Source organism: Aquarana catesbeiana, linkage group LG08, assembly GCF_042186555.1.
Source record: "Aquarana catesbeiana isolate 2022-GZ linkage group LG08, ASM4218655v1, whole genome shotgun sequence".
Lineage (NCBI taxonomy): Eukaryota > Metazoa > Chordata > Amphibia > Anura > Ranidae > Aquarana > Aquarana catesbeiana.
The window spans coordinates 71,204,395-71,230,196 of NC_133331.1; the positions used below are offsets into that span (position 1 = coordinate 71,204,395).

The window sequence follows — 25,802 nt, forward strand, 5'->3', positions numbered from 1 at the left end:
AATGAGTTCAAGGGGCATACATTCAAGGTTCTAAATTATTTGTTTATTAGATTGTCCTTGGTAAATAGTCCTTCAACTCTCTAGTATACTATTTTTACATTGCCTTGTACAACGATAAGTTATCAAAAGTGTGAGGGCAGTTCAAGCTGAAGTATTTAATTTTTTTGGGTATAAATACTGGCTGCTACCACCGTCAACTCATCTGGCGTGGATTGCACCATGAAGTTCCTCCTGATCTGTATGCTCCTCGGAGCTGTTGGTGAGTTCTCCAATTTACTGCTCTCTGAACATTAGTTCTTCCTCATGTCCAAGATCTCAAAGTATTTTTTTTTAATGTTGCACTGCTCCCAGACATTATATAAGTGTGTCCTTTTTTCTCACACTTTTTAAACTGTCTTTAGTAATATGTCAAGTCACTTTGTCTTTTTGTTAAAAGTCAACTCCATCAATTTTTTTTTTTTTTTACATAGAACAGGGAAAGGTTAAAACCCATTTACATGTTACATTTTTTAATCTGGGTCCAATTTTAGGTGATGGCTCCCGCTTTTTGTCCCATAAATAACTGTATAGGCATTTAGAGGAAATTACTTTCAAGAGAAACACAATTAAAGGCAAAACATTTTTTTTCATCATTCCAGTGTATCTAAAGCAAAAACTTGTTTTAGTGTTGGATAAAGTTATTTTTCTCTCTATTCCTTTGGGAGATATTCCACCACTTCCTATCCCAAGAATGCAACAGAAAGTGAGGAGAAGTCACTCTAAAGTGAAGGAAATTCCCCACTTAGCCAGTTGTCCCTGGAAGTTTTTTTAATTGCTCTCTGGATACCATTTGAGGAGATTGCTCTAACTTCTTATTCCAAAGATATCTGTATAGGCACTTAGAGGAAATGACTCCAATAACAGGCTGGGATTCATTCACTAAAACTGGAGAGTGCAACATCTGGTGCAGCTCTGCATAGAAACCAATCAGCTTCCAGGTTTTATTCAAAGCTTAATTGAACAAGCTGAAGTTAGAAGAGTTTGCACTCTCCAGTTTTAGTAAACCAACCTTATTTTGTCCTGTGAGGCTCGATTCAGACCTATGCATGTTGCTTTTGAGCCTTTCTGCAGTGTTTTTTGCGGTGCTTGCCGCATTTTTGAACTGCGTTTTTGCTGCGTTTTTGCCGCTTTTTTTTTTTTTTTTTTTACAGTTTTTTTTTATGCTGTATACAGTGTAAAAAAAAAACCTGCAAAACGCGGCAAAAACGCAGCAAAAATGCTGTAAAAACGATGTACTTGCGTTTTTGATGCTGGTCCATTGAATTCTATTACATGCAAAACACTGGATTTTGCATGAAAACTGACCCTTTCCAAAAACGCAGAGGCACAAAAATGCATTGATGTGAACATGTTCCATAGGAACCCATGTTAAAAAATTCCCATGCATTTCTGCAAAAATGCAAAATGCATCAAAAAACGCATTAGTGTGAATGGAGCCTTAGGGATTTTTTTCATTTACAAAAGTTTTATTGTCATACAAACCAATATTATAGGTTTACAATAGAGCATTATAGCATATAATATACAAAACAAATCAGGGCCCAGAAGCCGTCTCCAGCGTAATGGAGGCAGGAATCGTGATCCCATGTAAACTTAAATGAAAAAATTCTAAGAACCAGTTGGTCCAGAACCCGGGCCATGCCTGGCTGCTTGCAAACCTGTAACAAGGGCGTACAATACACTACAGTTGAACCTGAAATTTAGCATCCTCGAGAAAAGTAAAGAAAAAGGTTGACTGAAAAGAAAGAGGTGATCAAGGAGTGGAAAAGATAAAAGAGTAGAGCAAAAAGAGAAGGAGGGTAGAGGATGAAGAGAGGCAGAAAGAGGAAGGGGGTAGGGGGGTCCACGGGGTGTGGGCAGGAGGAGTCCTATATTGATAGTAATGTTACATCAAATCTTGATGGGTGGTGATATGCAATCCAGGGTTGCCAGACCTTGAAAAACTTGTCATGCATATCAGAAAGAACAGCCGTCAGTTTCTCGTCAACCATGACATCATTCAGGCGATTTTTGACTGCCTCAAAGCTGAGTGTGGGGGTTTTCCATGCTCTCGCAATCGTCAATCTAGTTGCAGTAAAGAGATATTGGGCTAGTTGCCGTTCCGGACGTAGTAATTCAACAATAGGCTTACCAAGGAGAGCTTCATACGGGTGCCTTAGGGATTTTTTTTAATCATTTCTCAAAAGCTCTAGAATAAAGATACAAAAAAAAAACAATGAGAACATAAAGAAATTCTAAATGTTTCCACTCTAACCAAAATATAAATTTCAACTAGATGCCTTAATAAACATAGCCTTAGAGTTATTTAAAGTGTACATAAAGCAAAAACTTTTTTATGTATTAAATTATTTTTTTTAGTTTTGGGTAGCATATGAATGACATTTTATTTTTCTCTGTGTCCAATTGGGGAATTATTCCACCACTTCCTGTACCACAAACGCAACAGGAGATTAGCGTAAATGACTTCCCAGTGTTGGTGACTGTCGTCACAGAACAAATAGAGAATCTCCCCATCTGAAGCACAGACAGCAATAAAACATAACTTTCTGCTATAAAACATACCCAATAAAAAAATGTAAAAAAATCTAATTTCTTCATCAATTTAGGCCAATATATATTCTATTACATGTTTTTGTTAAAAAAACCCCCCAATAACCCCATATTGATTGGTTTGCGCAAAAGTTATAGCGTCTACAAACTATGGGATATATCTTTTAAATTTGTATTTATTTATTTTTTTTACTAGTAATGGTGGCGATCAGCCAATTATAGTGGGACTGCAATATTGCGGTGGACAATTTGGACACTCACTGACACTTTTTGGGGACCAGTGCTAAAAAAATCCTGCGTAGCAGAAACACAGGATCTCTATCTTCCCTTATCCCAGAACGGCGATCTGTTTACATTGCTGTTCTGCCTGTGTCTCGAATAATCGGTGGGTCCCGGCTGATTGGCTCCCGCTGTATCCAATCACAGTGGGAGCGGGTCGCCAGTGGTGTCCATGCGTGCCCCAGACCCAGAAGTGCAGAATCATGTACAGGTACGTGATTCTGCGCAGAGGAGCTGCTGCCCCATAGTAGATGTATGTGGGTCAGTCGGCAAGAGGTAAACAGAGGTTGAAACCCTTCCCACTCCATTCAAAACTTAAGAGATACACTAATTACAAACACTGCAAGGAGAAAAGTGCAGTACACAAATCAACCAATAAGAATCCATCTTTTGCCAGTTTGGCTTTGGCTTTTGCAAAGTGGATTCTGATCCTATATGTTGCTGCACTTTGTATTTACCACTTACATCCTTGCTTTGCTTATTGAAAAAACACAATTGGAATATGAAGTAAATTTCATAATGTACTCAATATGTTTGACCTCTCCTCTTTTCTACAGCTGCCCTTGATGATGATGATAAGATTGTTGGGGGATACACCTGTGGTTCACATTCTCAACCCTGGCAGGTATCTCTGAACTCTGGATATCACTTCTGTGGTGGCTCCCTGCTTAACAGCCTGTGGGTGGTCTCTGCCGCTCATTGCTACAAGGCGTAAGTTACCTCTCCTAAATATATAATGGCAATCTATAGTGTGTTTTTAGTGAGAACATAGCTAATGTATAAAACGGGTGTACTTCATTGGCTTCATATGCACGTTATTACAAGATGTAAGTTACTCAAACTAGGTATTTATAACACTTTTGGCAATTAAGCTTGAGGAACACACTGTTATCTGTCTTTTCATAACTCCCCAGAACTTGGCTGATAATACACTATATAGTCAAAAATTGGCTGATACCTGACCACAGCACCTGCCTATATGTCAGTGATTGTATCATTCAGAGGCGACACCAAAAGTATGTGAATACCCCTCCAATTAATTGAGTTCAGGTGTTTCCAATGAAGGATATAGTTAATAGTACAGCATAGAAAAACATTTTAGACAATTGTGCATTTCCAACTTGTGGTAACAATTTAGTGAAGACCCTTTCCCGTTCCAGCATCACTGCCCCTGTGCACAAAGCCAGATCCAGAATATAGTTTAATGAGTTTGGTGTTGAGGTATTTGAGTGGCCTTAGCTCTACTGAACACCTTGAGTTCAAATTGAGTTGAGTTTAAATTCTGATAATAAGCCAGGAATTGTCTAACATCAGGAGCTGATCTCACAAATGCTCTGGCAAATTGGGAGAGGGGTGGGGGCATAATTCCATATTAATGTTCATGACTTTGGAATGGAAGTCCAACAAACTTACTGCCAGGTGTTCACAAACTTTTGGCTAGTGCAAAACACAATATCTTAGGAGTTTCTGAGAATAAACGTGACATGGAATGTGGTTGGATGGTAAAATGGATATGAATAGGTCCACAAATGATGACCAATGGGTGATGTAATGACATCATCTTGAGTTTTGCCATTTTTCTTAAGTACACATTATCGTTTACATTTCAAACTGGGCACAATCCGCTTTAATGCCCTTACAGCATTAAAAACATTGGTTGACTTAAGCGGTTTATTCTCAGTACTAAAACTTAACACATGTGTCTAGCCTGCAGGGTCGGTGGAAGGATTTTTGTCTACTTAGGCAAAGGTGCATTTTGGAGCCCCCACAAACCGTCCCCCTGCCACCCCCCTCCCCCCCACAATGCAAACCCCCTCCTCACATTGCACAAGAGGTGGGCAGAGGCTGTGGGCATGGCACAAGAGGTGGGCAGAGACTGCGGGCATGGCATAAGAGAGAGAAGGTCAGAGACTGCATACATGGCACAAGAGATGGGCAGAGACTGTGGGCATGGCACAAGAGGTGGGCAGGGACTAGGGGTGCAACGGATCATCATTGATCCGTGATCCGTACAGATCAACCTCTGCGGATCGGGACACCCACGATCCGCGGATCGCTCTGTGGCCTCGGCCATAGGAAAGGCCGCGGCTTCGGCCTAGCTCCGGAGCAGCGGCCATCTTGGTACACCCGGCGGCCGTTTACCACGTGATCGCTCCGTCAAATGATGGAGCGATCACTTGTAACAAACCGGCGTCATGACATGACGCCGGTTCCTCTCTACCCTCTGTGTACTGATCTGTACAGTGGAGGGGAGAGTTCGGATGGCAGCAGTGCCAATATTCTGCAATGCCCTGAGAATACTCTGCAATGCCCTGCCAATACTCTGCCATACCCTGCCAATACTCTGCAATACTCTGCCAATACCCTGCCAATACCCTGCCAATACCCTGCCAATACTCTGCAATGCCCTGCCATTACTCTGCCATTACTCTGCCATACCCTGCCAAATACTCTGCCATACCCTGCCAATACTCTGCCATACTCTGCCAATACCCTGCCAATACCCTGCCAATACTCTGCCAATACCCTGCCAATACCCTGCCAATACTCTGCCAATACTCTGCCATACCCTGCCCATACCCTGCCAATACTCTGCCCATACCCTGCCATACCCTGCCAATACTCTGCCAATACTCTGCCATACCCTGCCAATACTCTGCCATACTCTGCCATACTCTGCCATACCCTGCCAATACTCTGCCAATATCCTGCCAATACCCTGCCAATATCCTGTCAATATATGCACCAATACCCTGCCAATACCCTGCAATACTCTGCCATACCCTGCTAATATATTATTACAGTGGGGGAGATTGTGGATATTACAGTGGGGGAGATTGTGGATATTACAGTGGGGGAGATTTTTTTTGTTGATCCGAAAATGATCCGAACCGTGACTCCTGATCCGAGGAACGATCCGAACCGTGAGTTTTTTGATCCGTTGCACCCCTAGCAGGGACTGTGGGCATGGCACAAGAGGTGGGCAGAGACTGTGGGTACGGCACAAGAGGTGGGCATAGACTGTGCGCATGGTACCAGAGGTGAGCAGAGACTGCAGGCATGACAGAGGTGGGCAGAGACTGTGGGCATGGCACAAGAGCTGGGCAGAGACTGTGGGCATGGCACAAGAGGTGGGCATAGACTGTGCGCATGGTACCAGAGGTGAGCAGAGACTGCAGGCATGACACAAGAGCTGGGCAGAGACTGTGGGTATGGCACAAGAGCTGGGCAGAGACTGTGGGCATGGCACAAGAGCTGGGCAGAGACTGTGGGCATGACACAAGAGAGAGACGGTCAGAGACTGCAGACATGGCACAAGAGGTGGGCAGAGACTGTGGTCAAGGCACAAGAGGTGGGCAGAGACTGTGGGCATGACACAAGAGGTGGGCAGAGACTGTGGGCATGGCATAAGAGAGAGACGGTCAGAGACTGCAGACATGGCACAAGAGATGGGCAGAGACTGTGGACATGGCACAAGAGCTGGGCAGAGACTGTGGGCATGGCACAAGAGAGAGACGGTCAGAGACTGCAGACTTTGCACAAGAAATGGGCAGAGACTGTGGGCATGGCACAAGAGAGACGGTCAGAGACTGCAGACATGGCACAAGATATGGGCAGAGACTGTGGGCATGGCACAACTGAGGGGGCGCTTTGAGAGGAGAGAGGACTTGCGCCGGGGTGGTGGTTTTCAGATTTTACATCCTTCTTCCCCCAGCACAAGTCCTCTCTCCTCTCAAAATGCCCCCCATCCTCTTACCCCCCCCCCCCCAAATCACTGCCAGTATTTATTTCCAGCTTGTCTCCCTCACCTTCCTACTGTGTTCCCCCCCCACAAGTGTCATCTGTATTTTGTGTCATAATCACAGACCTCAGATCAGCACAGAGCATGCTCTTATGTCTCTCCTCCTCCTGTCTGTGTACAGGAATACATCACAGCCGAGGAGACTCTGTGAAAGGCAGGCGGTGGACAGGAAGAGATGCCGGGTGCCATGCAGAGCAGAGATCACGGTGTGTGGGACACTAAACACCCTGCATAAGCAGCGGGACTGGTGACACTCGTGCCCATACTAGCATGCTCCTGCTGGGCAAGTGACTGGAGCCAAGTGCCGGAACCCACCACCCTGGCGCCCTCAGGTGACTGCCTGAACTGCCTTATGGTGGCACCGGCCTTGCTAGCCTGTCTAGTTCTGGCTGCACAACAGAATTCCTTTTTCACAGGAAAATAGATCTTGCATTAAGATTCCCTTGCAGTAAACATAGTTTTAACTTGCCATATCTTCCATCACACAAAATCTCACTATAAAGTAACATACTCTGGCTTTACTAAGATTTTCGAGATATGAGTGAGACCATCATGAAGGTAGCGCTCTCCTACTGTATATGGAGAACAATTACAGCATTGTCATAACAGCTCTTGAGCTTTATAATTTCTCAGGTACACACAGTCACCCTTTCCTAGCCAGATTGGCTTTCTGATTTCATCTCTCATGATGGAAACAAACTTGAGTGTCTGTTTAACTATAATATAGAACGTTAAAAGTTATCCCTTAATATGCTTCAAAGAATAGCATACGATTGATTTTCTAACTTTTTACATATCACTGAAATAGGAGCATGTACCAACCACTAGTAGTACATGTTCCATACTAAGCAAACCTACACTGCTGCTTAATTGAAAAAAAAATTACTGGCTTCTAGCCAGAATTCCTTTGTTTGAGATACAAATGTAAACTGATTATATTGAATTTGTCTCTATACAGGAGCATGCAGGTCAGACTCGGAGAGCACAACATCGCTGTCTCTGAGGGCACTGAGCAGTTCATCAACTCTGCCAAGGTCATCAGACATGCCAGCTACAACTCCAGAACCACTGACAATGACATCATGTTGGTCAAGCTGGCCTCTCCTGCCACCCTCAACTCCTACGTCAAGACCGTGCCTCTGCCCAGTGGCTGCGCTGGCGCTGGAACCAGCTGCGTGATCTCCGGATGGGGCAACACTCTGAGCAGTGGAAGTAAGTAGAAAGAAAACAACTTTGAAATATATAGTGCCTTGAAAAAGTATTAATACAGCTTGAAATTTTCCACATTTTGTCATGTTACAACCAAAAACGTAAATGTATTTTATTGGGATTTTATTATTATTATTATTATTATACAGGATTTATATAGCGCCAACAGTTTACATAGCGCTTTACAACTTGAGGGTAGACAGTACAAATACAAGACACTTTAATACAGTAGGAATCAGAGGGCCCTGCTCCTTAGAGCTTACAATCTAAGAGGGAAGGTCAAGAGATACAAAAGGTAATAACTGTGGGTGATGTGCTGATTGAGAAGATAAATGTACAGTTGTTAGGTGGGGGCCAGATAGGCTTCTCTGAAGAGATGAGTTTTCAGGGATCGTCTGAAAGTGGATAAAGTAGGAGAAAATCGGATGGATTGGGGTAGAGCATTCCAGAGGATGGGAGAAGGCGAGCATGGGATGAGGTGACAAAGGAGTTTGAGAGCAGGAGGTCTTGGGAGGAGCGAAGAGAGCGATTAGGTTGGTAATTTGAGACTAGGTTAGAGATGTAGCTGGGGGCCAGGTTGTGGATGGCTTTGTAAGTTATAGTTAGTATCTTGAATTTAATTCGGTGACTGAGTGACAGCCAATGGAGGGATTGGCAGAGGGGTATGGCAGATGCTGAGCGATTTGTGAGGTGGATGAGCCTGGCAGCAGCGTTCATGATGGATTGAAGTGGGGATAGCCTATTTCAAGGTAAGCCAATGAGGAGGGAGTTGCAGTAGTCGAGGCGGGAGATGACCAGGGAGTGGATTAGAAGCTTTGTGGTGACATTGGTTAGGAAGGGGCGTATCTTGGAGATGTTGCGGAGATTGAGGCGGCAAATTTTGGATAGTGATAGAATGTGGGGTCGAAAGGTTAGTTCAGGGTCCAGGATTACACCTAGGACCTTGGCGTGGGGAGATGGGTTGATAGTTGAGCCGTTGATATTGACAGAGAAATCAGGGAAAGTGGCACCTGAGGGAGGAAATACCATGAGCTCAGTTTTGGATAGGTTGAGTTTGAGGAAGTGATGTGACATCCAGGCTGATATGTCTGCTAGTAAGTTGGTAATGCATGAGGAGGCAGATGGAGAGAGCTGGGGGGGGGGATAGATTTGAGTGTCATCAGCGTAGAGATGATATTTAAAGCCGTGGGAGGCAATCAACTGACCCAGGGAGGAGGTGTAGATTGATAAAAGGAGAGGTCCAAGAACAGTACCTTGGGGGACCCCAACGGAGAAAGGAAGAGGAGAGGAGGAAGTAGAGTTGTAAGTGACACTGAAGGAGCCGTGGGATAGGTAGGATGAGAACCAGCGAGGAGTACAGTCACTGAGACCAAAGGAGTAGAGTTTATTGAGGAGGAGAGGGTGGTCCACTGTGTCAAAGGCAGCAGAGAGATCCAGGAGAAGTAGTACAGAATAGTGTCCACTGGTTTTAGCTGTTAGTAGGTCATTTGAGAGTTTAAGGAGAGCAGTTTCCGTGGAGTGTTGAGGGCGAAATCCGGACTGAAGGGGATCAAGAAGTTTATTCATGGTCAGATGGTCGCTTAGTCGGTTGTAGACCAGTCTTTCATGAAGTTTGGAGGAGAAGGCGAGTAAGGAGATGGGACGTAGGTTGTTGAGATTGGTGGGGTCAAGTGAGGGCTTTTTAAGTATGGGGGTGACTAACGCATGTTTTAGAGAGTTTGGGAAGATGCCACAAGAGAAGGAGAGGTTGAAAATGTGAGTTAGAGAGTGTAGAATCGAGTCAGAGGGTGAGCCTAGCATGTGCGAGGGAGCAGGATCTAGGGGGCAGATGGTTAGATGAGTGTTAGATAAAAGTTTAGCAACCTCAGTAATAGTAGCAGGGTTGAATGAGGGAAGTAATGATTGTATCTGTGGACATGGGGTGTTGCATGGGGGAGGTTTTTGCGCATTGGCGATCTCCTCATGGATTTTATGTGATAGACCAACACAAAGTGGCACATAATTTTGAAGTGGAAGGAAAATGATAAATGGTTCCAATCCACAGTTCAGGTGGGAGAATCTGTCCACAGGACAGCTATTAGTTGAGCACCCCACAAATCTAGCCTTTATGGAAGAGTGGCAAGAGGAAAGCCATTGTTGAAAGAAAGCCATATGAAATCCCGTTTGCATTTCGCGAGAAGCTATGTGGGGGACACAGCAATCATGTGGAAGAAGGTGCTCTGGTCAGATGAGACGAAAATTGAACTTTTTGGCCTAAAAGCAAAACGCTATGTGTGGCGAAAAACGAATACTGCCCATAACCCTGAACACACCATCCCCAGCGTGAAACATTATGGTGGCAGCATAATGTTGTGGGGATGTTTTTCTTCAGCAGCAGGGACAGGGAAGCTGGTTAGAGTTGATGGGAAAATGGATGGAGTCAAATACAGGGCAATCTTAGAAGAAAACCTGTTAGAGTCTGAAAAAGACTTGAGACTGGGGTGGAGGTTCACCTTCCAGCAGGACAACAACCCTAAACATACAGCCGGAGCTACAATGGAATGGTTTAGATCAAAGTATATTCATGTGTTAGACTGGTCCAGTCAAAGTCCAGGCATAAATCCAATTGAGAATCTGTGGCAAGACTTGAAAATTGCTGTTCACATACACTATCCATCCAATCTGACAGAGCTTGAGCTATTTTGCAAAGAAGAATGGGCAAACATTTCACTCTCTAGATCTGCAAAGCTGGTAGAGACATCCCCAAAAAGACTTGCACCTCTAATTGTAGTGAAAGGTGGGTCTACAAAGTATTGATTCAGGGGGGCTGAATACAAATGCACGTCACACTTTTCACATATTTATATTTAAAGCATTTTTGTGTTGGTCTATCACATAAAATCCCAATAAAATACATTTACGTTTTTGGTTGTAACATGACAAAATGTGGAAAGTTTCAAGGGTATGAAGACTTTTTCAAGGCACTGTAGTGTCATCTTGCAGGTAATCTTGAAATGCATGTCAATAATAGGAATGAGCCGAACACCCCCTGGTTCGGTTCGCACCAGAACATCCGAACATGCAAAAAAGTTCATTCGAACACGCGAACACCGTTTAAGTTTATGGGACACGAACATGAAAAATCAAAAGTGCTAATTTTAAAGGCTTATATGCAAGTTTTTGCCCTAAAAAGTGTTTGGGGACCCGGGTCCTGCCCCAGGGGACATGTATCAAATAAAAAAGTTTTAAAAATGGATGTTTTTTCGGGAGCAGTGATTTTAAGAATGCTTACAGTGAAACAATAAAAATGAAATATTCCTTTAAATATCGTGCCTGGGGGGGGGGGTGTCTATAGTATGCCTGTAAAGTGGCACAGTTTTCCCGTGTTTAGAACAATACCGCAGCAAAATGACATTTCTAAAGGAAAAAAAGTCATTCAACACTGCTTGCGGCTGTAATGTATTGTCGGGTCCCAGCAATATAGATGAAAATCATTGAGAAAAAATGGCATCGGTCAGCCCCCCCCCAGCCCATTACAAGGCTCTTTGGGTCTGGTATGGATATAAAGGGGAACACTGTACCCAAATTAAAAAAACAAAAAACAGAACAGAACAGAAGTATATATGCTATACGGCCTGCTCTATATACTCTGCAGAAAATTGGGCCTTAGGTGTTGGTGGTGCCAGAACACGTTAACCCCTCACAGTTACTCTTCGTTGGGTGCAGGAACAGGCCCTGCTGTTAAATATTATTTCAAAAATTGTAATTACATGTCCGTGTTAAACAGGGGCAGAACAATTTAGCCTTGGGTGGTGGTGCCACAACACTGTAAGCCCTCACAGTTACTCTTGGTGGGTGCAGGAACGAGCCCTGCAGTGAAATATTAGATCAAGAATTGTAATTACATGCCCCTGTTAAACAGGGGCAGAAAAATTGGGCCTTTGGTGGTGGTGGTGCCAAAACACTGTAACCCCTCATAGATACTTTTGTTGGGCGCAGGAACGGGCCTTGCTGTTAAATATTATTTCAAAAATTGTAATTACAATACAGTGCAGCCATAGTGCAGTTGCTACTACTTTTCTGGTGGTATACACAGTACACAATACAGTGCAGCCCTGGTGCAGTTGCTAATATTTTTTTGCTGGTGTACACAGTACACAATACAGTGTAGTGTGGTGTTACAAAACAAAATATACATCATGTCCGGAATGAAACCAAGGAGAGGCAGACGCTCACAGGCCAATAATAGAGGGCAAGCAGGCTCTGTGTCTACAGTCAACAGTGATGGTCGTGGATATGGTGCATCCTCTGCAGGTGGCCATGGGGCACGCTTTTCCATTTCTCTGCTGCTGTCCGTGTTATTGAGCTAGAACATGCAGAAGAGTTGGTGGAGTGGATAACAAAGCCGTCCCCATCCTCTGCCACCCAGGCTCAGAGTAGTTTGCCTTCCTATGCAGCTGCCAAAGCGGCCTATTCCACCAGCTCCTTGTCCACAGTCACTCCTTCCGTAGCCCCATCATCATGCACGGAGAAGTCCCCTGAACTATTCGACCACAGTGTCGGGTACATGCTGCTGGAGGATGTGCAGTGAATTGAAGGCTCCGATGTTGGTTCCCAGGTTGAGGAAGGGAGTAATGTGAGCCTAGAGAGAGGGGGTGTCCAAGAGGGACAAGAAAATGCCAGTCATGTTTCCCAAGCTGCAGCATAGTGCCAAGTTTGTTCCAGTGACGAGGAAGGAGGGGATGATGAGGTCACTGACTCTACTTGGGTGCCTGATAGAATAGAGGAGGAGGAGGAGGCACAGCTCCAACAAGGCAGGATGTCCTCTAGGGGCAGCTTAAGGACAGCCACCCTACTGCATCACACCGCAGAGCTCTGCAGGTGCAGGGCACTGCTGACTCCCCGCTGATTTTGAAAAGTTCCTTGGTGTGGGCCTTTTTTGACACGTGTGCAGCAGATCGCACCATTGCTGTTTGCAACCTATGTCTAAAGCGGATCAAGCGTGGCCAGAACAGCAGCCGCTTGGGAACCACATGCTTGACCAGACATATGATGACCTCCCGTGCAGTCTGTTTCCCGTATACTATATTTGAGATTTAATATGTCTCAGATATGATTTGGGTTAAATGAGAGTTCTTTGACCATGAGTGAAAGCTTTAACACAATAACAACATTTATTGGTGAGTAGTTGAAAGTCTATCTAATACACAACCATCTATCTATAGTCTACACACCAAGGAAGAAAATATTAGGTTAAAATAAGAGAATTACATGAAGGAATACAGAGTATATTCCTTAAAGCATTCATCTACAAACATATTTAGTTACAAGTAAAATGCAGACCTTTCCCATAATTATCCTTTGCACCAAGGTTCCATTCTGATGGCTGCTCTCCCATAAAAGTGTGTGTTTCCCTCCCATCTAGTCTGTGTATATCATTACAGGCTGATGCCTCATTGGTTGGTATAGCATGGCTCTGATTGGTGAGCTTCCCTATTCCTGGTTAAGGACTGGCTAAATCTGCAATCCCTATACTTTGCATAAGTCATCCCCCTTTAATGCAAATCCTTGTGACTATTCTGAGCAGGAGATTAACTTGAATTTTCCTGGGAAGTTAAGTATTGATTACTAGTTGGCCTCCCTTCATTGCATATCCCAGCATGGGATCCTTTGAAGTGAGTATTTAAAAAAAAAAAAAGAGGTTCGGATCCCATTGTTTGTATACACAAACCTAGGCATCGACTTGTCTGGTCTACCAGAGATTTATGTGAAGATAATATGTTCCGCCCTACATAGATACAAGCTAAATTAGATATATTCATAATTATAATATTTTACAGCTATTAATGGAGATTTAACATAAACTCATAAGGAAACAAGTCCGTCGGCAACAGCACTTGACCCACATCAAAGAAAAAAGCAGATTTCTCCTTACTCTTCATCTGGGATCTCCAACCCTACTATAACTCCAGTCCTCTCAAAAACCTGCACTGAGAGGAATTAAGGTATAGCAATAGGTGTCCCAAGTACTTGCAGCCAATCTGCTAGCAGTACACCACCTTGCGATTTTAGCAGGCAAATTTCCCTACCCCAGTTGCTAAACCATAAAAAGAAATTTGGTCCCAGCCATCCACATGCTCAGCGTCTGAATGCTAACGTGGCCAAATTGCTAGCATTGCCTTTTCAGCTGGTAGACTCTGTCCCCTTTCATGAATTGGTAGAATGTGCTGTACCTCAATTGCAGGTTCCAAAACGCCATTTCTTTTCACGGAAGGCCATTCCGGCTCTCTACTGGCATGTGGAAGGCAATGTTTTTGTCTCGTTGGACAAGGCAGTCAGTAGTAAGGTGTATTTTACCACTGACTCATGGTCTAGCAGGCATGGGCAGGGATGTTACCTTTCTTTCACGGCGAACTGGGTAACTCTGCTGGCAGCTGGGAAGGATGCAGGACAGGGTTCAGTATTGTTGGAGCTTATTCCGCCACCACGCCTCCAAAATGCTAGTGGTGATTCTGCCACAGCTCTCTCCTCCACCCCCACCTCTTCTTCTTCCTCTACGGCCTCTTCTGCAGATTTGTCCTCTGAACCAGCGGTGCTCCGTAAGCATTCAAGGGGCTATGCAAGTATTCAGGCAAAAAGATGCCATGCGGTGCATGAGTTACATAGTTACATAGTAGGTGAGGTTGAAAAAAGACACAAGTCCATCAAGTCCAACCTATGTGTGTGATTATATGTCAGTATTACATTGTATATCCCTGTATGTTGCGGTCGTTCAGGTGCTTATATAATAGTTTCTTGAAACTATCGATGCCTCCCACTGAGACCACTGCCTGTGGAAAGGAATTCCACATCCTTGCCGCTCTTACAGTAAAAAACCCTCTACATAGTTTAAGGTTAAATTACTGCTTAGAGGACAGGAGCAACACTGGGGCAGAGATTCTGTTAGCTCTGCAGGGGCAGGCTTAGAGGTGGTTGATGCCACACCAGCTTCAGCCAGGAATGGTTGTATGCGACAATGGCACCAACCTTCTCTTCACCCTCCAACAGGGACACTTGACCCATGTTCCATGTTTGGCACACGTCCTGAATTTGATAGTGCAGCGGTTCTTGAGCAGGTACCCAGGCTTACAAGATCTCCTGAGGCAGGCCAAAAAAGTCTGTGGTCATTTCCACCGGTCATACAATGCCAGTGCTCGGTTGGCTGACAGGGAATGCAACCTGCCCACCAACCGCCTCATTTGCGACATGTCCACCGGGTGGAACTGAACGTTGGCAATGCTGCAGCAGCTGCACACGCAGCAGAGGGCCATCAATGAGTACCTGTGTGAGTATGGCACCAGGACAGGGTCAGAGGAGCTTGGCTTCTTTTCGCCACACCAGTGGCTACTGATTAAGGATGCATGCACTGTCCTGTCACCATTTGAGGAGGCCACGAGGATTGTGAGCAGTGACAATGCATGCATCAGTGATACTGTCCCTCTTGTCTTCCTGTGGGAGCACACCCTTCATGGAATAATGGACAGGGCACTTGAGGCAGAACAGCGGGAGGAAGAGGAGGACTTCCTTACCTCTCAAGGCCCCTTTATCTAGATATTATTCCTGCGGGCCCGCCAAAAACACAGGAATAAGAGGAGGAGGATTGTGTCAGCATGGACGTGGAGGATAACACTCATCAGCAGTCTTCTAGGGATGGTTTTCAGTCCCCAGAAACCCAAGGAGTTGTACGTGGCTGGGAGGAGGTTGTTACTGATCATGTGATCTTTAGTGACCCAGAGGACTCAGAATTGAGTGGCTCTGCAAACTTTCACAGGCTTTGCAGAATCAGGGAGGCCATGCAGCTTAAGGACCCTAGGATTCGAGGTATCAAAGATAGGGATCATTACTGGCTGGCAACCCTTCTTGATCCACGTTACAAGGGTAAGGTTGCAGAACTAATCCTGCCTTTGCAGAGGGAGCAGAGGATGAAACATCTTGAGGAGGCCTTGAAGAAAGGTTTTTGCAATGCATTTCCTGGTGCTGGACAACGTATTGCTGAGGCTTTGTTCAGTCAGAGGAAGAGCGATGGAGAAGGTGGCCAGCTGACTGATGCCTTTAGACAATTTTTCAGTCCTCGGTGCCAAGGTCTGATTGGTTCAAGCAACCATCGCCAGCGTCTGCATTACATGGTGCAGAAATATCTAGGGGCAAGAGCAGACTTGGAGACCTTTCCAACAGAGTATCCACTGGGTTACTGGGTCTTGAGGATGGACCACTAGCCAGAACTTGCTCAATATGCAATTGAGCTATTGGCCTGTCCTGCATCCAGCATGCTTTCTGAATGCACATTCAGTGCTGCTGAAGGGTTTGTAACAGATCAAAGAGTGTGCCTGTCCACAGACTCTGTTGATAGGCTCACATTCATAAAAATGAAACAGTCTTGGATCAGCAGCTATCAAGCACCGATTTGATCTGGGATTCCCTGAAGACTGCCAATGCTGACTATCCTATTTCTCCCCAATCTTGATGATGCTAGCTTCCAACAATATTTTTGGTTTAGGGCACCACCACCACTGCCTAAGGCCCAATTTTTCTGTCCCTCTTTAACAGGGGCATGTAATTACAATTTTTGATCTAATATTTCACAGGAGGGCCCGTTCCTGCGCCCAACAAGAGTATGTGTGAGGGGTTACAGTGTCGTGGCACCACCACCAAAGGCCCAAATTTTCTGCCCCTGCCCCAGCAGCAGAAAAAAAGGACAAGCGTGCCCCACAGCCACCTGCAGAGGATGCACCATGTCCATGACCAGCACTGACTGAAGACACAGAGCCTGCTTTCCCTCTTTTAGTGGCCTGTGAGCGTCTGCCTCTCCTTGGTGGCCTTTCAGACATGATGGGGATTTTGTTTTGCAACACCACACTACACTGTATTGTGTACTGTATATACACCACCAGACAAGTAGTAGCAACTGTACTACGGCTGCACTGTATTGTGTACTGTGTACACCAGCAGAAAAGTAGTAGAAATAGTACACCACGGAATGCACTGTAGAATGTAGATCTCTAGGCTACACTGACTGGATGCTGCAGAGTATATATATACATGAACTAAGTTCACTATGATCTATGAACATGTCTTTTTTTCAGCCTAGCTATGGAACTATACTTAGTTTCTAAATCACTGCATCCCCAATAGATTGTACACATAATTGCTTAAAGGTTTACAGATTACCTGAAAGTGTTTATCACCTCCTTGTGATTTCATAGCGTTCAATTTACTTATTTTACTCCATTTGGTAGTGCTGATTGTTATTCCGTAGCACATTACAGAAATTGGAACCATTCATATTAGAAATCATTTAGTAAATGTTGTTTTATTTTATTTGTAGCCAGCATGCCTAACCTCTTGCAGTGTGTGAACGCTCCCATCCTGACCACCGCCCAGTGCAGCAATGCCTACCCCGGTCAGATCACCTCCAACATGATCTGTGTTGGCTACCTGGAGGGTGGCAGAGATTCATGCCAGGTAATATACCCTTTCTTTTATTTTACCATTAGGACAAAACATTATTACTGAATATATTTATTGATGAAAATAAACCTTTCTGTGCTAAGAGTGAAATGCATACAAACAGACTAAACTGTTAAAGTGGAACCAAACTCTCTCAATCAACACTAATTATTTTTATTCCCTATGCTGCTAGTATTAGTAAATCAATAGGAAGTTGTAATAAATGTACTTGCTTAGCACACCCTCCTGCCTGCATGCATAAGCTAAGGGAAGTGGAAGTAAATGCTACATGAATCATCTGCCCTTACTTAAGATGGCCACAACTAGAAATGCTGGAGGGGTGTTTTTCAAAGTGATTTCTCAACTAAATAAAGCATGGAGACATGGATGAATGGGTGAGCTTGCTGTTAATAATAAAAATAAATTTTAATAGTGTTTTCAGTTTGTGGTGATCAGATACAGTTTAGTTCCATTTTAAAAATGGCGTTTTTTTAATGTATTGGTGCTTTAGCCATATATTAAACTGCTCTGTGCCATGGCTATGTGTCTGAGCACTAGTCCAGATCTGCAGGAAAATGCTGGTCTGACACACCCCCATCATGGTCACAACTAGTTTGCTCCAATCAACAATGTTCATGGTCCCTGAGCATCATTGTTGATTGGAACACCATGTACGGGGTGTGTTGGTCCACTGGAGACCACTATGCTATGTGCAAGAGAAGCATTGTTGATTGGAGCACCGTGTATGAGGTGTGTTGGTGCTCTGGAGACCACTACGCTATATATGAGAGCAGCAGTCTGGATCTCCAACATACTGCTGGCACTGGGCAGTTTTGAAATATGGCTAACATATGGCTAACATATTTTTCATTCGTCATTTTCTTTTTGTGTCAGAGAACTAGTCCAGATCTCCAACATACTGCCAGTATGACACACCCCCAGCAGGGTCACAACTAGTGTGCTCCAATCAATAATGTTCATGCTCCCTGAGCAGCATTGCTTATTGGAATACCATATATGGGGAGTGTCCACTGAAGAACACTACGCCATGTGTAAGAGAAGCATTGTTGATTGGAGCACCATGTATGGGTGTGTTGGTCCACTGGAGACCACTACTCTATGTGTGAGAGCAGCAGTCTTGATCTCCAACATACTGCTGGCACTGGGCAGTTTGAATTATGGCTAACATACGTTTGCTCAAGTGTCCCATAGGGCTATATTCCCACAATTATTATAATTTATCTTCTACCTGTGTATACTTTCTCATTATTTTTCAACTCTTTGTTTTCTTTTTTTTTTAAGTAATTCTTAACCATGATATTCCTTTGCTTTCCATATGTTTCTATCAAACAGCCAAGTTTCAGTCATGTCCTCAGGTTCTAATAATTCTTATCTCTTCTCAGGGTGACTCTGGTGGCCCCGTGGTGTGTAACGGACAGCTTCAGGGTATTGTCTCCTGGGGATACGGCTGTGCCCTGGCTAACTACCCTGGTGTCTACACCAGGGTCTGTAACTACAACTCCTGGATTGCCAGCACCCAGGCCGCCAACTAAATATTCTTATTTAGTCTATTTATTTGTCTTACACTTTCTATTACTTTTTACAACTATGTATTAAAAGGTTTGTGAATAAAGAAAGAGTACCCTAAAAGTATTGTTTATTGTGTGGATTCATCAAAACCTTAAAAAAAAACCTAGAAAAGCCATATATGTGGATGAAAAACACAAAATGCTATTAATTTCAAGAAATATTTATTCTTAAAAAGGTTCCCAGCCAAAATGATTTATTGATCATATTGATCGCAGCAATGAGTAAAGATATAACACATAGGGATTTAACTGCACCTGATTTTAACAGATATTATAATGCCGTGTACACACGATCGGACATTCCGACAACAAAACCGTGGATTTTTTTCCGACGGATGTTGGCTCAAACTGGTCTTGCATACACACGGTAGCACAAATGTTGTCGGAAATTCCGAACGTCAAGAACATGGTGACGTACAAGACATACGATGAGTCGAGAAAAATGAAGTTCAATAGCCAGTGTGGTTCTTCTGCTTGATTCTGAGCATGCGTGGAATTTTGTGCGTCGGAATTGGGTACACACGCTCGGAATTTCCCACAAGTTTTGTTGTTGGAAAAATTTGAGAACCAGCTCTCAAACATTTGTTGTCGGGAATTCCGACAGCAAATGTCCGATGGAGCCTACACACGGTCGGAATTTCCGACAACAAGCTCCCATCGAACATTTGTTGTCGGAAATTCCGATCATGTGTACGCGGCATAAGGCTGTGTTGGTGTCACGGATAGCAGATTGGACACTTAATTCAAGAGAAAAGATTGGGTAAAGATTTAAAACACATTAAGCAAAGTGCCACTAAGTAAAGTAATATGGGTTCCACAACAATATCACATGTTTTCTAAGGACACAAGTGTTTTAACGTTTAATGTATTTAAGATTTGGGATTTGAGTCATAAACAGGCTATGTGGGAATATAATTCATTGTTAACACCACTCATAGGAACTAATTATTTCCCACCAGGAAATTAAATATCATTTAAGGCTTGGACAAAAGATAAAAATGCACAATTAAAAGATACTATAATGGGAGGAGGAATATGCACAATTCAAGAATAAAGACACAAATGGGGATCCTATTTGCTAGATGAGTGGCGGTATTTTCAGTTGGGGCACTTCGTAGCATCACTACCACAACCAATAAGAACAGAGGAACATTTATTTTTCATTTGAACGTTTATTAAGTTCAAGGGTTGCACCAAGGCATTGTATATCATAGATTTATAAGATATTAACTACTATGGCTGAACCAAAAATGCTGCCTTATGTGGAAAAATGGGAGAAAGAACTTGGTGCACCATTGAACGAACAACAGAAAGAGAAAATACTGAGATTGGTGTGTAGCACATCAATAGATATAGGGACGAGAGAGATGCACTTTAAATATTTGGCAAGATGGTACATAAAACCCTGATAAAACACATAGGTGTCGACCTGAAAAATCCCCACTTCGCTGTCGAGGATGTAAGACAAGGGTTACAATGGCACATGTATGATGGGAGTGTCCAAAAATACAAGAGTTTTGGCAGAAGGTGGCACAATTGATATCGGAAATACCCGGGGTTAATATTCCTAATGACCCATGGTCTCACCTATTTCATGATACCAGATTTATACTAAAGCAATATACTGTAAGAATACGTTGATTCCCTATCTACTAAAAGCAGCAAAATGTCTCATCCTGAAATTTTGACAGGTACAGGAAAGTCCAACAATAAAAGATTGGATCAAGAGAGTAGAAAAATTGTACTCTTGTGTAGTATTGTGCTGATAAAATGGGAATATTTGTAGAAAAATGGAGAGGGTGGCTTAAATTTAAGCACTCAAGGGAGTATACTGAAATTATAGGACTATAGAGAGAGGAATGAGTGGACCGAGGTGAGAAGAAAGGGAGAGGGAGACAGTTAAAAGAAAGTGGTTGGAAGGGGAGACATATGAGGTATATGGTATATTAGGCAATGCTGTGAAAAAGTATTTGCCCCCTTTCTGATTTTTTTTTTTTTTTTTGCTTATTTGTCACACTTAATGACTCAGATCATCAAACAAATTTTATTATTACACAAAGATAACCCGAGCAAATACAAAATGCAGTTTTTAAACAATGGTTTCATTTATTAAGGCAAAAAAGCTGTCCAAACTTGCCTGGCTTTATGTGAAAAAGTAATTGCCCCTTAAACCTAATAACTGATTGTGCCACCCTTGGCGGCAACAACTGCAATCAAGCGTTTGCGATAACTGCCAATGAGTCTTTCACATCGCTGTGGAGCAATTTTGGCCCACTCTTCTTTGCAGAATTGTTTTAATTCAGCCACATTGGAGGGTTTTCCAGCATGAACGGACTGTGTAAGGTCATGATACAGCATCTGAATTGAATTTAAGACAGGGTTTTGACTAGGCCACTCCAAAGCCTAAATTTTGCTTTGTTTGAACCATTTGGAGGTGGACTTGCTGTTGTGTTTCGGATCATTGCCCTGCTGCATAACCCAAGTTCACTTGAGCTTGAGGTCACAAACTGATGGCCGGACATTCTTCTTTAGGATTTTCTAGTAGAGCTCAGAATTCATGGTTCCATCAATTATGGTAAGTTGTCCAGGTCCTGAAGCTGCAAAGCAGCCCCAGACCATTACACTACCACCACCATGTCTGACTGTTGGTATGATGTTCTTGTTATGAAATGCTGTATTAGTTTTATGTTAGATGTAAACGGGACACACACCTTCCAAAGAGTTACATTTTTGTCTCATCAGTCCACAGAATATTTGCCTAAAAGTCTTGAGGATAATCAAGATTAGAAATGGCTTTGTAATCCTTTCCAGACTGATACATGTCAATGACTTTGTTTCTCATCTGTTCTTGAATTTCTTTAGATCACGGCATGATGTGTTGCTTTTTGAGATCTTTTAGCGTGCTTCACTTTGTCAGACAGCTTCTATTTAAGTGATTTTTTTGATTCCACAGGTCTGGCAGTAATCAGGCCTGGGTGTGGCAAGTGACATTTAACTCAGCTTTCCAAAAAATTGTGTTTATTCGCAGTTTATTCATGATTCAGCATGGGAGGAGGGGGCAATTACTTTTTCACATAAGGCCAGGCAGGTTCGAACAGCTTTTTTTTTGCATAATAAATTAAATAATAATTTAAAAACTGGATCTTGGCTTTACTCAGGTTATCTTTGTGTAACATTAAAATTTGTTTGATGATCTGAATCATTTAAGTGTAAGAAATATGAAAAAATAATCAGGAAGGGGCAAATACTTTAATACAGCACTGTATATACAATATATATGCAGGATTTGCACAGTGAAGATACATGTGATGAGTTCCCAGGTTACAGCTTCACTTCAGATATACTGTTTGACCGACCACCGCAGACGAGATCTAAGGCAGCTGCCCATCAGATATTCATCCAGGCGTGTCTGACCCCCTGTATTTAAGGGGTCCATCCTTTCCGGAAAGTGTACCCATACAATTTTGTATATGACATCTGAGACACAGGAAAAGGGGACCAGTCTGTTTGTGCCAAGAAGAATTTAATATATGTCTTACTAGATGGACTTTTAATTTAATGCTTTTATTTAATGCTTTTAACAGTTTGCGCTGCACTTTCATTTGTTTAGTTATGTATATATATATATATATATATATATATATATATATATATATATATATATATATACTGTACATATACAGTGCTCAGCATAAATGAGTACACCCTTTTGAAAAGTAAGATTTTAACCAATATCTCAATAAACACAAGAAAAATTTCCAAAATTTTGACAAAACTTAGAACATTTGTTTAGCTCATTATATGAAAATAAGGTTAATGTTATAACTCAGATTACAAAATCTTCAGTTTTACTCAAGTTACGGTAGTTAATGCAAAAATAAATACATCCCACAACAAAAACTACTAGATCTAGTATTTTGTATGACCTCCATGATTTGTAAGGACAGCACCAAGTCTTCTCTAGGCATGGAATGAACAAGTTGATGACATATTGCAACATCTATTTTTTTTCCATTCTTCAAGAAGGACCTCTTTTAGAGCCTGGATGCTGCATGAAGAGTGATGCTCAACTTGTCTCCTCAGAATTCCCCATAGGTGTTCGATTGGGTTTAGATCAGGAGGCATACTTGGTCACTGAATCACTTCGACGACCAAAGACATGGAGTGATGGTAGCATCTTCTCTTTCAATATGGAGCAGTAGATCTATGAATTCATGATACGATCAATGAAATGCAGCTCCCCGACACCAGCAGCCCCACAGAAAGACTTTGCCACCACCCTATTTCACTTTAGGCACCATGCATTTTTTTTGTACTCCTCACCTTTGCTACGCCATACAGTTTTAAAGCCATCAGTTTTAAAAACATTTATCTTGGTCTCATCTCTCGAGAGTACAGAGTCTCAGTAGTCTTCTTTTTCAGCATGGGCCTTGGCAAATTCCAGGGGGCTTTTTTGTGCTTTGGCTTTAGGAGAGGCTTCCTTCAAGGATGACATGCATGCCATTCCTTTACAGTGTATGTTGTATTGTGTCATGGGAAACAATTACCCCAGTTTGGCTTTCTTCTTCTTTAGCTAACTGCAGTGAACTTGCATGGTGATTTTCTTCAACCCTTCTCATCAGAAGATGCTCCTGTAGAGGTGTTAACTTCCGTGCACGGCCTGGACATCTCTGTGAGATGGTTGCAGATCCATCTTTGTTAAATGTTTGCTTTGCTGTTCGTCTTGTAGCCTTCGCCTTTCTTGTGTGAAGAAATTATTTTCTTTCTCAGGCCTTTCTTGTGGTGCCATTGCTGATAGCATGAAATGAGAACGTTTTTTCTTTGTTAAGTAACGCTCTTTTATAATCAACTGTCTGCTGGACACCCTCGGCGCAACACTGGAGCCAATGCGCGTGGCTGGCGGCCGCGATGTCCGCCGGCCACCTGCGATCGCTCCTGAGAGAGACAGAATGGGGATCTGTCAATGTAAACAGACAGACCTCCGTTCTGTCAGGGGAGGAGAGACAGATCTGCTGTTCCTAGTGATTAGGAACAGTGATGTCTCCAGTCCCCCACAGTTAGAAACACCTCCCTAGGGAACACTTAACTCCTTCCTTGCCAGTGACATTTATACAGTAATTAGTGGCTATTTTTTAACACTGATCGCTGTATAAATGTCACAACCAAAAAAGTGTCAAAAGTGTCCGATCTGTCCGCCTCAGTCCCGCTAAAAATCGCTGCTCACGGCCATTACTAGTAAAAAAAAAAATAATAATAATAAAAATACCCTAAATATATCCCCTATTTTGTAGACACTATAACTTTTTCACAAACCAATCAATATATGCTTTTTTGTGATTTTCTTTACCAAAACAATGTAGAAGAATACATATTGGCCTGAACTGATGAAGAAATTTGTTTTTTTTTACATTTTTTGGGGGGATAGTTATTATAGAAAATAGTAAAAAATATTGGTTTTTTTTCGAAATTGTCGGTCTGTTTTTGTTTATACCGCCAAAAAAAAACGCAGAGGTGATCAAATGTCACCAAAAGAAAGCTCTATTTGTGGGGAAAAAAAAGGACATACATTTTCTTTGGGTACAGTGTTGTATCGCAAAAAATGGCCTGGTCTTTAAGGGGGCAAATCCTTCCGATCCTTAACTAGTTAAGTAATAATTACATTCACCAGTTGAACTGTAGTTGTTAATTGGGATTTTGTTGTCTAAAATGTAGCTTTGCTCCTAAGTCTTTCATTGGGGTGTATTCATTTTTGCAACATGGTCTTGAGTGAATTTGTTAGAAAAAATACTTTTTTGTATGTGCAAATGAACAAATCTTGGTTTCAAGCAGTGTCCCGCATTTGTGGGAGTAGTTTGTAGTATAGCGTCCCATAGAAAATTATTCTGAAAGGAAAGTAAAGGTTTTCTGACAAATTTGTTGGGGTGTACTCATTTATGCTGAGCACTGTATGTGTATAGAGGGGATGAGGGATAAACATGGGGGAGGGAGGGAATATTAAAATGTTGAAATGATGTATGGAAATGTATGTGAAGATTTTGTACTGCCATTTTTTTTTTTTTCACAAGAAAAAAATTTTGTATTCAAGATATTTAACATTACAAGCGATGCATAGATACATTTAGGTATAGTAACAGTACATATGTAGTCACAAGGTAGATGATTAATTGTTTACATACTGACATTTTTATTTATTTACGTGGAAAGTTATTAAAAATATCATTAAGAAAAACACTAAAAATTACTACTACTAAAACACAAAATTTGCTGCTGATGAACAATCTTGTTTATATATTGCACATGTTTTGCAGGGCCACTTAAAAAAGTATCATCTACCAAGTAAGATGCACCCATTGCTGTGCCCTACACCAGTGATTCCTAACAGCTGCTGGGCCATGTGTGGACGGGGCCTACTAAATGCCCAGAACCAGGCGGAGACTGCAGTCATGTGAAAAATCGAACATTAAGGCAGTTCCCCAACTTAGAGATGAGCCTTCACTTTGTACAGTAAAATAACACACAAAGTTTCTTTTTAAAGTGCTGTCCCATGTCACCACATACTGTAACTTGATCTAGGTTGCATTAGGAGGGATGTGCTGATCCTGCACCCACTTCACCATTCCAGCGTGCCTCTATTACCTCACTCCCAGTAACAGAATGGGGTCCCGCCGTGCACATAGCATGAACCTCATGCATGCACTTATTAACCTTGTGACCAGGCCACAAATCTCTGTAACGCGGGATCGGATCCAGTTTCTAATAGATACCAACTGCTGAGGAGGGAGCCAGACAAAGACCACCTCGCTACCAGAGGACCTGTCACCTTACCAGGTACTATGCCTAACGAGTAGTTGCTTTGCATCTTGAGCTTG

At 42.7% G+C, this 25,802-nt stretch overlaps 1 protein-coding gene across 1 annotated transcript; it reads left to right on the plus strand.

Moving 5' to 3' along the window:
• The first annotated feature begins 213 nt into the window (after window positions 1–213).
• Window positions 214–18,913, plus strand: LOC141105828 (trypsin-like). Its single transcript, XM_073595960.1, has 5 exons — window positions 214–259; window positions 3,426–3,579; window positions 7,629–7,882; window positions 17,223–17,359; window positions 18,748–18,913. The coding sequence occupies exons 1-5, from the start codon at window positions 220–222 to the stop codon at window positions 18,895–18,897; spliced, it is 735 nt and encodes a 244-aa protein (XP_073452061.1). The 5' UTR covers window positions 214–219; the 3' UTR covers window positions 18,898–18,913.
• Window positions 18,914–25,802: the final 6,889 nt, after the last annotated feature.